Source organism: Pipistrellus kuhlii, unplaced genomic scaffold (assembly GCF_014108245.1).
Source record: "Pipistrellus kuhlii isolate mPipKuh1 unplaced genomic scaffold, mPipKuh1.p scaffold_m20_p_4, whole genome shotgun sequence".
In the NCBI taxonomy this organism is placed as follows: domain Eukaryota; kingdom Metazoa; phylum Chordata; class Mammalia; order Chiroptera; family Vespertilionidae; genus Pipistrellus; species Pipistrellus kuhlii.
Genome location: NW_023425540.1, coordinates 72,676,321 through 72,691,230, shown reverse-complemented (window position 1 = coordinate 72,691,230; position 14,910 = coordinate 72,676,321). Strand labels below are relative to the sequence as shown.

Here is a 14,910-nt window from a genome sequence, read left to right as displayed (position 1 = left end):
GATCTAAGCCTTCATCACTTGATTCAGCAGTCCCTCAAGTTCCCCCAAAAGTCTCCAGCCATGTCTGAGAGGAAGCCCTGGGGCGGGGGCGGGCGAGGAGCGAGCTGTTTCGGGCCTGGCTGCTTCGGGCCTGGCCTCTGTTGCTCTGGTCCGTTCCACAACCAGCTGCCCGGGGTCTGGCCACTGTCACTTCCGGCCTGGCTGCTGCTGCTCCGGGCCTGGCTGCTCCCAACCCGGCTGCTCCTGACCCAGCTGCTCTGGGCCCGGCCACTCCCAATCTGGCTGCTCTGGGCTTGGTTGCTGCTGCTCTGGGCCTGGCTGCTCCCGACCCGGCTGCTCTGGGTCTGGCTGCTCCGGGTCTGGCCGCTCCTGACCTGGATGTTCCAGGCTTGGCTGCTGCTGTTCTGGGCCTGGCTGCTCCCGACCTGGCTGCTCTGGGCCCGGCCACTCCGGGCCTGGGTGCCGCTGGCCTGGCCACCCTGGGCTTGGCCGCCTCCGCCCCAGGCCTGGCTGCCACTGCCCCAGGCCTGGCTGCTCCGGGCCTGGCTGTTGCTGCTCTGGTTCTGGCTGCTGCTGCTCTGGGCCCGGCTGCCACTGCTTTGCCTGGCCACTCTGGGCCTGGCCGCCGCCATTCCAACATTCTGTCCTTTTTTTTTTTTTAATGCATTTATGTTGTAATGTTGGCTGCTGAGTTGAGTTCTGACTTAGTCTTCGAATTTTCAAGATCTTCTTTGTATTCTTTCTTAAGTAATTTTACTGTCTTTTGTTCTCACTTGATTTCTTCACACCTGGCTGGCCGGTGTCAGGCAGAGGCTCCTGCTCCTCGTCGCGTTCCTCCAATCTGGAGCTTTTTTTCTCCTTCCGGCCAGGGGAATCCAGCATCAGAGTCAACATTCCATCCTTTGCGCACAATGTGCTCGACTCTGGAGGCTCTGCTTTTCGCCGCTCCCCTGGGATTCCGCCTCACAGCCCCGTCTCCCCCTGCCGGAGCCTGGGTCCCCAGGGTCTGGCCCATAACTGGGGCTCAGCGCTGCCGGTTCTGGGGTTCAGCCCAGGCCGGGGCTTTTATTTCCTTCCTGCTAGAGAACGCCAGGCAGCACCCAGCCTTCCCCTCCTCTCCGGCTCCGTCCTCTTCGTGCATGCGTGCGTGCGCGCAGCATGTCTCTGTACCTTAGGCTTTTTCAGCTCCTCTGATTTTCCTTCTGGTTTTCTCTTTCCTTCTTGTTGTATAATTTTCAGTCGACCAACTGTAGCTCTGGGCAATGCCCATTTTATATTTTAGTTGTATTCCATTGAAATTGTTGTGCACGGCTGCAGTTAGGTGTTTACCTGAGCAGCCATCTTGGATCCTCCTGTTTTTATATTTTATCACGAATGTCACATTTCTACGGCATGCCACTGTTTATACAGTGAGTTCACATTTCCTGCCTTGTGTGAGAGGCAGCTATGAAGGAAGTATCTGGAGTCCTAGGTCAGCATTCTGAACCTTAGTTGTCCACTGTAAAATGGAGATAATTCTATCTGCCTCATACAATAGTCCAGAGGGTTAGTTAAGATATCATTACTATCTAGGATGGGACAAAAAATAGGTTTATAGTTGTGAGTACAAGAAACACAGAGTTTATTCTTATATTATTACTAGCTGTACCCGGCCATGCATTGCTGTGGCTCAGTCTGGTTAAATGGGAAAGAAAGAAAAGAGAAAGCGCACATATGTTTAATTTCACAATGCTTGTGGGTATACAATATTTTTTGATGTTCCATTGTCTGTGCAGATATAGAGATTATCTAGTTTGCCAACTCTAGAACACGCAACATATAACTGTCCATGTGAGAAGCAATCCATATATAGATCTAAACCACACAATTCTAGAGACTGGCCCTGAGCTTTGTTGATGGTGATTGCAAACTCCAGTTGAATTGGGAATTGCAATCTCTTTAACTGAAATGGCATATCCGTTGGAATCATAGGAATGTGAGGAATGAGGACATCTTCATCTTTGAAAGGTCCTGTGAAGACTGTTGCTCATTAATTTTTTTACTGCAAGCAGTGTGCCTTACAAAGCTTTGGCTGCTTGATATTTCACAACATGATAATTTGCACACCAATTTTCTTTTCTTTTTTTAATATATATTTTATTGATTTTTTTACAGAGAGGAAGGGAGAGAGCTAGAAACGCCAATGAGAGAGAAACATCGACCAGCCGCCTCCTGCACACCCCCACTGGGGATGTGCCCGCAACCAATGTACATGCCCTTGATCGGAATCAAACCTGGGACCCTTCAGTCTGCAGACCGACGCTCTACCACTGAGCCAAACAGGCTTCGGCTGCACGCCAATTTTCAATTGCAGTACATGTGGTGGCATTCCTGGCAGATGGAGTGAATTCAAAAATTCTATTGGGTAAGTAACCACTTCATCTGCTTCCACAACAGTGTCGACAGACTTGTATGTGACTGCCTCACTTTGAATGTTAGACTGAATAATATTGTTAAGTTCGTAGACGTCTTTGTTCTTGGCTGTAAGAATAGCTCATTCACTCAGTCAATCATGAATCTTATAATTGGTTTGAATATTAGGAAATACTTTTTCAACCAATTCTTCTTTTGATGTCACTAAATTGCAGAAGTTATGAGGCAATGAAATTCATTCTGAGGTCAGATCAATTGGCACCTTTCCATTCCCAATTTCCAGCAATTGATGTGAGAATACCTCAGCTGATCGATCATTTTGCAGCTGGACGTCTTTAATTTTAACGTCTTTATGTGTCGCCACAAAGTAGAGTATTTCAGGTAAGCATTTATTTCGTCCGCTGGTGTCGATCAAGAAATTACAGATAATGTTTACCTGAAATCTCCTGCAAGCAATATTAATGCATTCCCAAATGGTCTGATGTTTCTACACAAATCTTGCAATGATCAATCAAGAGCCTCAAGCGATTTTTTGTGCGCCATTGTGCATTCATCCCAAACAATAAGTTTGCATTTCTGCAATATTTTTGCCATGCTGGATGCTGTGGAAATGTTGCATGGGGGAGTTTCAATGAATTGCATGTTCAATGGCCATTTGAAAGAGGAATGAGCAGTTCTTCCACCTGGTAGCAATGACGCAGCTATTGCAGACGATGCAAGAGCTAAGGCTCTGTCATTTTGGGATCCAATTGCTGCCAGAATCAATCTAATTAGGAACATTTTACCAGTTCCTCCTGGCACATCAAAGAAGAAGATTTCTCCAATCCCTTTATTGACAGTTTATATTATTATTTGCATTATTATTTGATTGTAAATGCCTTTTTGCTCAAGAATATTTGATTGCACATACGACAAAAGATCACCCGTGTTGTAATTTTGTTCACGACACAATTCTACATCGAACGAAGCAGCAGCAAATCGATTCAGTGATGGCATTCCCAATTGATTGAGAACTTTGTTCGAGATTTCTAAGCACAAATCTTCAATCATTATCAACATTGAAATGGAATCATAAAATATTTAGTATAGCGTATGTTGCTTTTATGTCCAACTGATGGCGCTGTTTTAAAAAAAAAAAGCATGTTTTTACCTGTCTCAGGTGTGACATCTATATAATAGTAGGTATAAGGGATATAAAAACACATGCATATTTGAATGCAACGTTGTGTCAAAATTTCAAAGCAATCGGTGAAGAACTTTCAGAGATTTAAGATTTTGAACAAACGAACACATACATTTTTATTTATATAGATTTACTAGAGGCCAGGTGCATGAATTTGTGCACGAGTGGGGTCCTTTGGCCTGGCCTGTGGGATCTGGCCAAAACCAGCTCTCTGATATCCCACAAGGGGTCCCAGATTTCGAGAGGGCACAAGCCAAGCCTAGGGATCTCACCAGTGTACGATCGGGGCTAGGGAAGGACCACAGGAAGGCTCCAGGGCATGTCTGACCCTTCTCGCTCAGTCCCAATTGGCCAGACCCCAGCAGCAAGCTAACCTACTGGTCAGTGCATGTCATAGTGGCTGGTCGACCGATCAATTGTCTGCCCCCTTGTGGTCAGTGCATGTCAGAGCAGGCAGTTGAGCAACCTTAGCTTATCATTAGCATACTAGAGGCCTGGTGCACAAAATTCGTGCATGGGAGGGGTGTCCCGCAGCCCAGACTGCACCCTCTCCAATCTGGGGTCCCTTGAGGGATGTCTGACTGCTCGATACCAGTAGGATAGGGCCTAAACGGGCAGTCAGACATCCCTCTCACAATCCAGTAGTGCTAGCTCCCAACAGCTCACCTGCCTGTCTTTCTGATTGCCCCTAACCGCTTCTGCCTGCCAGCCTGATTACCCCCTAACCACTCCCCTGCCAGCCTGATTGATGACTAGCTGCTCCCCTGCCAATCTGATTGCCTCTAACTGCTCTCCCCTGCAGGCCTGGGTCCCCCACAACTGCCCTTCCCTACAGGCCCGATTGCCCCCAACTTCCCTCCTCTGCTGGCCTGGTCACCCCTAACTACCCTCCCCTGCAGACTTGATTGCCCCCAACTGCCCTCCCTTGTAGGCCTAGTCCTTCCCAACTGCCCTCCCCTGCTGGTCATCTTGTGGCAGCCATCTTTGAACACACGGGGGCAGTCATCTTGTGTGTTGGAGTTACAGTCAATTTGCATATTACTCTTTTATTAGATAGAACAGAGGCCTGGTGCACAGGAGGGGACCAGCTGGTTTGCCTTGAAGGGTGTCCTGAACCAGGTTGGAGTTCCCTTGGGGCATGGGACAGCCTGGGAGAGGGGCCTGTGGTGGTTTGCAGGCTGACTATGCCCTCCAGAAACCCAAGTGGAGGCCTGGTATCTGGGATTTATTTATCTTCTATAGTTGAAACTTTGTAGCCTTCAGCAGAGACCAGGGAAGGCCAGGAACTTGGCTTCCTCCATCACTGGAGAAACCCAAGCCTTCTGCTCACTCCATGGCCACAGCCATTTTTGTTGGGATTTATTTATCTTCTATAATTGAAACTTTGTAGCCTTGAGCAGAGGCTTTGGCCGGCCAGAGTGTGCAGAAAGCTTGGTTTCCTCCATCACTAGGGAAACCCAAGCCTCCTGTTCACAGCCATATTTGTTGGGATTTATTTATCTTCTATAATTGAAACTTTGTAGCCTTAAGTGGAGTCCAGGGCCCACCAGAGTGTGTGAGGAAGCTTGGCTTTCTTCATTGCCAGGGAAATCCAAGCCTCCTGCTTGCTCCATAGCCACAGCTATCTTGGTTGGGTTAATTTGCATACTTGCTCCTATTGGCTGGTGTGTGTAGCAGAGGTATGGTCAATTTGCATGTTATTCTTTTATTGGATAGGCTTACACTTTGATTGGTGGAACGTCTGACTGGATGAATGGACACTTAGCATATTGGGCCTTTATTATATAGGATTTTTGTATTTTCCATATAAACAACTGAATACCTACTTTTGCCCATGCTGTATGCCCTCAATGGTACCTACTATACATTTGGTGCTCAATAAATGATTGTTGATTCTGAATTTTCTTCCTAGTTTTATGGGTGAGGAAGTTGAGATGATTTCTTCAGTATCACAGGGCCAGCTCCTCCTGACTTCACTCCTTAGTAAATCCTGGAGGCTCATCTCCCTGCCCACTCCCATCAGGTGCCCAGGGAGAAGTACTATTACTTATATCACTCCTGCCTTTGGGAACTCACATTGAGCTGTTAGGACACAGGTTAGGCAATTATGATACAGCTTAGGTGTCACACTGGAGAGCTGAATAAGCCAGTGAAAACTTCTTGGAAGAGGTGACTCCTGAGCTGAGCAAGATTGATGGAGGTAGGGAGGTCTGAGGGGTAGGAATGGAGACCTCATAGAGAAGCATGTTCCAGGTTCTGAAAGCCACAGTATGAATTCAAGGGGCCAAGTGGAGCTTTGGGAATAACTTGGGTCAGCTCTGGAATTTTACAGAAGTCATTCTGGCTGTGGATAACCAGGGTGGAGGGACTGTGTGAAGGCTGTGATAGGATTCTAGGAAGAAGAAGTGGAGGGAGTAAGAATTGGAAAGAGAGGATGATTTGAGAACTACTCAGGAAGTGAATTTGCCAAGAGTTAATGCCTTGTTGGCCGAGGAAGCTGCGGGAGGTGACCAGGATCACACTCAGGTTTCAAACTTGGTTGTGTATGTGCAGGTGGGACCATTCAAAGAAGAGAAAAATCCACTAGGGAAAGCAGGTCTGGGTGAAAGCTATTTGGGACTGTTGAATTCAGAATAGGGGGGGATTCTTACAGAGCTTTCTAGTATGTAGCAGACAGGTCTGTAGAGAAAGTTCTGAGGATCCAAATGTTAGAACAAAACCCCTAAAGACTGTCCAGAGTTTGAGCTCTGCCTCTATTTGTTCACTTGATGGAGACAGGCCAGGTGTTTAGCTTCTCTGAATCCCAGCCCACTTGCTGTAAGATGCGGGTGTGAAAGGCCAATCCCAGGACGGTGTGTGTTTGTGTGGGAGGGGGGTCTTGATCTTCAATGAGGACTCCATTCAAGACCTGCCTTTAATGAACTGACAAATCATCACCAGATCAGACCTGTATCCCTCCAGCTATTCCCTTAAAGCCCCATTTGGCCCCTCTAAACTCTTATTTGATCTTCTTATTATCCCTACTTCACAGGTGATGAAACTGGGAATCAGAGACATTAAATGACTTGTCCAAGACCTCAAAGCCACAATGCAAGATGGCTGGTCCAGCATCTTCCTGGTAAAGAATTTGTACCCTTGCCATGACACCAGGCAGGCCTACTCTGTTGTGTAGTGTCAATTCCAGCATATTGGAGGCCTTCCTCAATAGTTCTCAAGTCCACCCCTTCCTGTTGACCCTCACTGCCACCTTTACTCAGGCTCCATTAGCGCCCTCCAGGATTCCTGCCCCCGCCTCCTAAGTAAAGGTGGCTGGAGATGTAGTATCTGGGATTTAAAGCAGGGAGGACGGCAGGAGGGCACCATAAATATGGGTAGGCACTGGGATGGGAGCTTAGAGGACTCAGGAGAGCAGGCTGAGGGTATCTCTGCTATCCATGGTACTGTCCCTCTTTGCTATCAAACACATACAACACACAGTCCCAGAAGACTGGGAACAGGAGATGGTCCTGGGAACCATTTCCCTGGTGGTTCCAAAGGGGCAGCCCCAACACCAAGTGCAGAAATGTTTCCCTTCACTTACCAGATCTAGGTGGCAGGAAGAGTGGGAGGGGGCTCCCAGGCAGAGGAGGGGGCCTCCCATACATCTCATCTTTGTTTGGCTTGGAAATTCAGGAGCCAGAGGTTCATAAAGACTTCTGAGAAGTTGGCTTCACTTTGTTTGGCTTGGAAATTCAGGAGCCAGAGGTTCATAAAGACTTCTGAGAAGTTGGCTTCACGGCAATTGGCAGACCTTGACAGATGCAGATGCAGGGGTGGCAGCTGTCCTCTGTGGGAGAGCACAGTAAGTCTATTGTCAAGATAAACTTTACCACACCCCGTAAGCATTGTCCTGAGAGGAGTGTGGTCCAGGGGAGAGAAGGAGCTCCAAATGAAGCAGAAACAGAGGTCAAGAGGTAAAGCTCAAAGGAGGAAGACATTCACGGTGGGTGAAGCCATCCAGAGATAGGTCTGACCATTTAGATGATAGTTAGATCCCTATCAAGCAGGGGCATGTAAGCACTTGTTGGCGGAGCTCCGAGTAGGAAATTCAAGCTTCAAATAAAGAAGTCCTAGCCAGCCCTGAGATTCAGGAATCTAGGGAAGGGCCCATTTCAGACTCAAGGCCATTAGGGCTCAGAGTCCACTGGAAAGACAAACATAAACAAATGATTTCAATATAGGACAATAAGGCATCGGGATCACAGTGATTAAGATCATGGCCTTTAGAGGCTTAGGCCTGGGTTCAGGTCCAACTGTATCAGCCTCAGTTTTGTCACTTGTGAAGTGGAGTGAAACCCTCTGCTTCCCAGTGGTGTTTCATGGGGAAAGTGAACTGTGTACATTAAGTTCCGTGCACAGTGAATGGCCTAAAATAAATGTTAAGAGGGGGACTCATTGCTGGTGCCAGGCAACTGGCAGGTGCAAAGGGCTCTGGAAGTGGAAGGGAAGACTCTGTGTGAGAGATCAGGGAAGCATCAGAGGACAGGCGAAAGCTCCAAGGGGATCAAGGGTCAAGAGCATTCCTGGCCAAGGGGGAGAACATGAGTCTGGTGAGCAGCAGAATGTGGCTGAATTCCAGAAAATGATGAGAGGAGGTGGAGAGTATGTTTGTACCTTACTGTTCAGAGAAGGCACCACTGTACCCTTCTCCATATCTAATAATATCTCTACTTTTGTTGATTCTCCCTATTTAACATCTCCTGGATCTGTCTGTTCCTTCTCAACTCCATTACACTGCCTCCCAACTTATCTCCTTCCAATTTTTCTGCACACAAATACAAGAAAGCTTGTCTTACAGTGCAATCCAGTCCAGGTCACCCCCTTGCCTAAAAGTCTTCACTAGGACCCCATCACCAATAATCAAACCTCATTCTCCTATCATCTCTGTAATTTTTATCTTTCTGCTCTTCACCCAATTATACACTTAATCTTTTTAAATTGACTTTACCCAAAAATATCCATGAAATCATAGCTTTAGTGTACTGGCTGTATTTTTCCAATGTACACTGAAATAAACTCACTAGTATTAAATGAAACCAGGAGCGTGTGTGTGTGTGTGTGTATGTGTGTGTAGCAGAAATTGACTATGCTCTGCCCATATCCCCTTGTCCTTAACAATTCAGGCCATGATGGCCTAGCTTATATCTGCTACCACCTGGCTGGCTTTGCCCCCCTGGGGCCAGGCTGACCTGCTGGGGAGGGGACTCAGGAACTCTACATAAAAACAGCTGATACCAACCACCAGTTATCAGCAAACACTTTAGTAGGTCTTGGTTGACAGACAGGTAAGATGGGACCAGTGATGTGCTGGTAAATGTTTAACAACTGGTTCTGTGGAGAAAGCTCTGATTCGTAGGGTTTGCTAATTCCTGTGGTGTAAATACTCCTAACATGGCCAATTTCAAGCTTATGGCCTGATGTTACTGAAAGTGGAGTTGGGGAGAGATGTCCTCCTAGGTCAGTGCAAGCCAGTTTTGGCAAACCCCTGGGTGAAAAAAATAGGGGTCTCTAGGTCCGTAAGTTTTGGGAGACACAAGAAGGGAACACAGTGGTGTTGAGAGGGAGGTTCGAAGATATTTACTAACCTGAAAAGCAGGTGGGTGCAGGAGGAGGGAAGGCCTCTGAGCATGTGGACAAGAGTCCTTCTAATGGGCCATAGCTGAGGCGCTGAGCCCTAAGAAAGCAAGAAGTCCCAGAGCAGAAGGGGACAAGAAGCCCTAACCAGCTGGTTTTCCTGATTGCCTGTAGCTAGGTTCCGTTCTTCTCCTTATAGAAATAGTTCCTGCTTGAAAGCCAAGGAAGGATCAGATTCTGCTGATCCACAAAGTCTGGTGGCTAAGGCCCTCACTGAAAAGAGAATTGAAAGGGCAAATGATGCAGCTGCTATAGAAAACAGTTTGACAGTTCCTCAAAATGTTAAGCATAGAATTACTATATGGTCCAGTTAAGCATGTCTCCTTTTTTTTTTACTTTTTAATTTTTTTATGATTATGATGATGAAAAACATATAACATATAATTTTCCATCTTTTCCCCCCATTATAGTTCACATTCAGTATTATTCTGAATGTGAACTATAATTCAGGCCCAGTGCACCAAATTTGTGCAGGGGGCGAAAAAGGTGTCCCTCAGCCCAGCCTGCACCCTCTCCAATTTGGGACCCCTCGAGGGATGTCTGACAGCCTAAATGTCCAGGAATGCTGGCTCCCAACTGCCTGCCTGCCTACCTGCCTGATTGCTCCTAATCGCTTCTGCCTGCCAGCCTGATCAGCCCCTAACCATTCCCTTGCCAGCCTGATTGGTGCCTAACTGCTCCCCTGCCAGCCTGATTGCCCCTAACTTCCCTCTCCTGCTGGCCTGGTCACTCCTAACTGCCCTCCCCTGCCAGCCTGATCTCCCCAGCCTGATTGCCTCTAACCGTCCTCCCCTGTTGGCCTAGTTGCCCCCAACTGCCCTCCCCTGTGGGTCCAACTGCCCCTAACTTCCCTCCCCTGCAGCCCTAGTCACCCCCAACTGCCCTGCCCTGCTGGCCCAGTTGCCCCTAACTTCCCTCCTTTACCAGCCTGGTCACTCCTAACTGCCCTCCCCTGCAGGTCTGATCACCCCCAACTGCCCTGTCTTGCAGGCCTGGTCATCCTAACTGCCCTTCCCTGCAGGCCTGGACAAATTTTAGCAACTAAAATATTCACTGCTAGTGTATTAGTGGGGAGAAATGGTGCACCTGTGTGTAAGGTGCATAAGGGAAATGAATGCAATACAATTATAGTAATCAGTTATTACTGAACGTTGTAATAATTATGTATAACAGGATATTGTAAAAATTAAGTTATAAAATTTTTATTAAAACGTTTCTTATATACCATTGTATTGGCTGGGCCGCAAAAATATTCATTGGGCCACAAGTTTGACATGCTTGCTTTACAGAGTGGTCCCCCTAATATTTCAAGGACCCCCCTGGCCCATACATAGCTACTACAATATTATGTTTTTCCCTCCATTGACCTCTCTGGTCACTCCCCCCACTCCCCACCCCCAGCACATGCCTTCACCCCCTAGTGACTGTCTTCATTGGTAATGCTTACATGCATGTATACAAGTCCTTTGGTCGATCTTTTATTCCCCACCCCCACTACCCCACTCTCCCCAGCCTTCCCTCTGAGGTTTGTCAGTTCAATGCTTCTCTGCCTCTGGATCTATTTTTATGTTGTTCACTATATTCCACAAATGAGTGAGAACATGTGGTATTTATCTTTCTCCAATTAAGCACGTCTTTTTATTTTTTGTATTTTGATGATTTAACACTGGGACCTTGCTGACATTTGTGAGACCTCCTCACCCCACCCCCCTCACCCGCGCCCCAGGGTTAGCTAATTCCTAAAAATAACAACTCACTGGGCCTTTCACATGCAAACAAATCAACCCAGGACCCACATAACAACCACCTCCATTATGGGCTCTCAATTCCAAGCCACTATTCCGCTGCCCTAATCACCCCATGGCCAGATGCCACCCAACTAGGACAACCTTGCCAATTCTAACACCGAATATGCTGCCTTTCCTATTCCACAGAAAGCCTAATAAAGGCTCTGGCCCACACTTTCCTCAAATCCCTGTGCCTCCTGACCAACTCTGGTGCTTCCTCATGTGGCCCTGTATAACGTGCTGTACCCCGTTTCTAGGGATTTATGATTATAAACGTCTTCCTTCATAACAGGGGTTTTCACGTCTGCATGCCTGATTATAACAAATTCTGGATACCTTTAAAACACCCAGCAATTCTAGGAATATACCACAAAGAATTGAGAGCAGGCACTTAAACTAATCCACATACATTCATGTTCATAGCAGAACTATTTACAATAGCAAAAAATGTGTAAACAATCCAAAACAATCTGTTGATGGCAAAAGTCTAGATAGAAAAATTACAATATATTGGCAAAATGAATTATATGAAGCAATGACATGGCTGAACCTTGAAAACATTGTGCCAAGTGAAAGCAGACTCAAAATGACACACCTATGAAATACCCAGAAAACAAAATCCATAGAGACAGCAAGCAGATTAGTGGTTGCCAGGGGCTGGGGATGGGAGTGACTGTTAATGTGTGTACAGTTTTACTTTGGGGAGATGGAAATGTTTTGAAACTAGACAGAGGTGGTGGTTGTACAACATTGTGAATGTACTAAATGTTGCTGAATTGTATGCTTTAAAATGCTTAATTTTATGTTATGTGACTATTACCTCAATTTGTTTAAAAAAGAAAATAGTAGCCAAAACCGGTTTGGCTCAGTGGATAGAGCGTCAGTCTGCGGACTGAAGGGTACGAGGTTTGATTCCGGTCAAGGGCATGTACATTGATTGCGGGCACATCCCCAGCAGGGGGTGTGCAGGAGATAGCTGGTCAATGTTTCTCTCTCATCGAAGTTTCTAAGCTCTCTATCCCTCTTCCTTCCTCTCTGTGGAAAATCAATAAAATATGTTTTTAAAAAATTAAAAAAAAATAGTAATATAGAAGTGGGTGAGGTGTAGAGGAAACAGGATTGGCCAGGCATTAATAATTATTAAAGCCATTGCTCAGTGGCTTAAAGTGGACCCATAAATCAGGTCATGGTTTAATTCCCAGTGGGGGCACATGCTGGGGTTGTGGGTTCGATCCTCAGTAGGGAACATAAAGAAGGCAGTAGATCAATTATTCTCTCTCATCAGTAATGTTTCTATTCTTCTCTCCCTCTTCCTTCTGCTCTCTGAAATAAATGAAAACATATTTTTTAAAAATAGTAATTATTAAAGCTGGTGATGGGTACTTGGGTTTCACTATTCTCTTTTCTTGACTTGCATATCTGTTTAAAATGTTCCTTAACAGCCCGGCTGGAATGGCTCAGTGGTTGAGCTTGAAACTGTGAACAGGAAGGAGGCCACGGTTTGATTCCTGGTCAGGGCACATGTCCGGGTGTGGACTTGATCCCAGTGTGGGGCATGCAGGAGGCAGCCAATCCAGGATTTTCTCTCATCATTGGTTTCTATGTCTCTTTCCCTCTCCCTCTTTGTGCCAGATGCCAATTCCAGCATGTCATCCTGAATCATCTGGGAGGCTGAAAGGCATTTCCCCAAACCTGAAAAGGATGACTGCTTGCTGCCAGACAGCTCAGAGCACCTTAATCTACATGTTATTGCCTCCTCCTGGCTAAACACCTGAACAGCCAATCTGACAATGGATTTGTATAGGAAACCCTGGTCTTTGAAGTGTATATCTCCACCTTGCCTAAGGACAAATTGTGTTAATAAAAAGCAAGGGGTCTTGAGATAAAAAGAACTTAGTTCCTTTTAGCTAAGTCTTCTCTGACTCCCCATAATGCCTTTCAAAATTATGTCTCTGAACTCGAATTTACACACAGATTCCTAAACCCTTCTGGATGCCAGATCAAGACCACTGGCATTATCTCTGAAATCAATAAAAATATAAATGTTCCATAACAGAAAGGGGTGTGTGTGTGTGTGTGTGTTCAGGAGGGTTTGGTGATAATAAAGACACTGGTATCAGAGGTTTAGGGTAAAATTTGAAAAAATAGTTTCATGAAATCAGAGTGGAAAATTCAATACTTGTAAATTAATCCCTTGTGTGGGGCAGCTGTAAGTCTTCAGGAATGGAGAGTCTGGGTTAGCCTGTGATCCCGGAGAGGGTTCCTAGTGGGGTGTATTACAGAAACTTATTTTTGTATAGTATAGTACTTTATAAAACTTCCACACATATTAACTTATTTGTCCCTTTTCACAGGTTTGGGAAGTAAGTCTTTTTTAAAATATATATTTTTTAAGGAAGGGAGAGGGAGAGTTAGAAACATCAATCAGCTGCCTCCTGCACACTTCCTACTGGGGATGTGCTTACAACCAAGGTACATGCCCTTGACCAAAATCAAACCCGAGACCCTTCAGTCTGTAGGCCGATGATCTATCCACCGAGCCAAACCGGTCAGGGCTGGGAAGTAAATCTTATTATCCCTTTAAATTCAGACATTCTGACTCAAAGCTGATGTATCCCTTCCCTCTAGCCCCTCCTCACTATCCCTGCCCCACCCCACCCACAAATTGTAGAGAATAAATTCCTGTAAAGGAGGTTTGACTCTCAGTTGCAGTATAATTTAGGGTAATAGCAGTGGCAGCTCTAATAGGGTGGACAGGATGTTTTACATCCTTCAGACACTCTCCATCCTTCTACATTCTTCTTTGCAGAGGATGCTGACCTTTCCCCACCTGGAGCTCCCCAGCTCTTAGCTTCAGGGGAAGTTGGCCAATGGAAGGTACAGGAAGGTGACTCATCCCTCTATTGATACAGATGCTCTCATCAGGCTCAGGAACAATGCCCTCTCCTTTCCTCTTCAGGCCTAGGAGCCGTAATGACTTCAGCCATTCCCAGCCCTGAGGTACTGCACCATCCCTACCTCACCCACACCTTTATAAATAGTCCCTTTAATTAAGTTCCCCTCAAGGGCCCCATTTTGAGTGTGTATGCCATCTGTTTGCTCCAGGGCCTTGCTGCAAATGTCAGAGGCTTAACCCAATGAAAAGTTATTTTTTGCTCATGTCATAATCCAGTATGTGTGTGTGTGTATACACACATGTTTACAAACTCCAGGGAGGAGGCAGAGGAAGAAGTGTCAGGATGTGCAGAAGAGAAATTATGGGTGGAAGGCAGTCTGTCCAGTCAGACTGAGGTGTCTTTTTGTTCTGGAAGGCCTAGGTTGGCAGCTGGCAACACCACAGAAAGTGACTTTCCAGGTCAGTGTGCACTCACTGTAACGGAAGGCTTGTCAGTCACCAAGAAATAGCATCCTCTTGTCAGCACTGAGCCATGGAAATGGAGGAGTAATTACCGTAAAGGTGCTAATGCTTGCCCGAAGGAAATAATTTGATTTCATTATCATTGACTTTAATATATCACTGCATAAGGCAATGTACTAGACTTCTGGGAGGTACAAATTTGATTCAGGTGTAGGGTCACCCTCAAGATACTTGAAATTTCCTCATATTTAAAATTTATTTTTAAACTAATGCACAATAAAGTTCATTCTTTTTTGGTACACATTTCTACCAGGTACTTAGTTTTTTAAATTTGTGGGGTTTTGCAATATTTTTATTGAGATATAATTCACATACCAAAAAATTCACTATTTTAAGTTTTCAGTATCTTCAGTATATGCAACCCTCACTACTACTATAAAACATTTTTATCACCCCAATAAAAAGATACCATACCTGTTAGCACTCATTCCCTATTC

At 45.9% G+C, this 14,910-nt stretch overlaps 1 protein-coding gene across 1 annotated transcript in view; it reads right to left on the bottom strand.

Moving 5' to 3' along the window:
* LOC118703411 (C-C motif chemokine 26) overlaps nucleotides 1-14,910 on the bottom strand; it is a 39,367-nt gene that overhangs the window by 17,405 nt on the left and 7,052 nt on the right. The window contains exon 2 of the mRNA XM_045571177.1: nucleotides 7,176-7,421. Within this exon, the coding sequence (XP_045427133.1) occupies nucleotides 7,176-7,239 (64 nt within the window). The 5' untranslated portion in view covers nucleotides 7,240-7,421. The remainder of the gene's footprint in view (nucleotides 1-7,175; nucleotides 7,422-14,910) is intronic.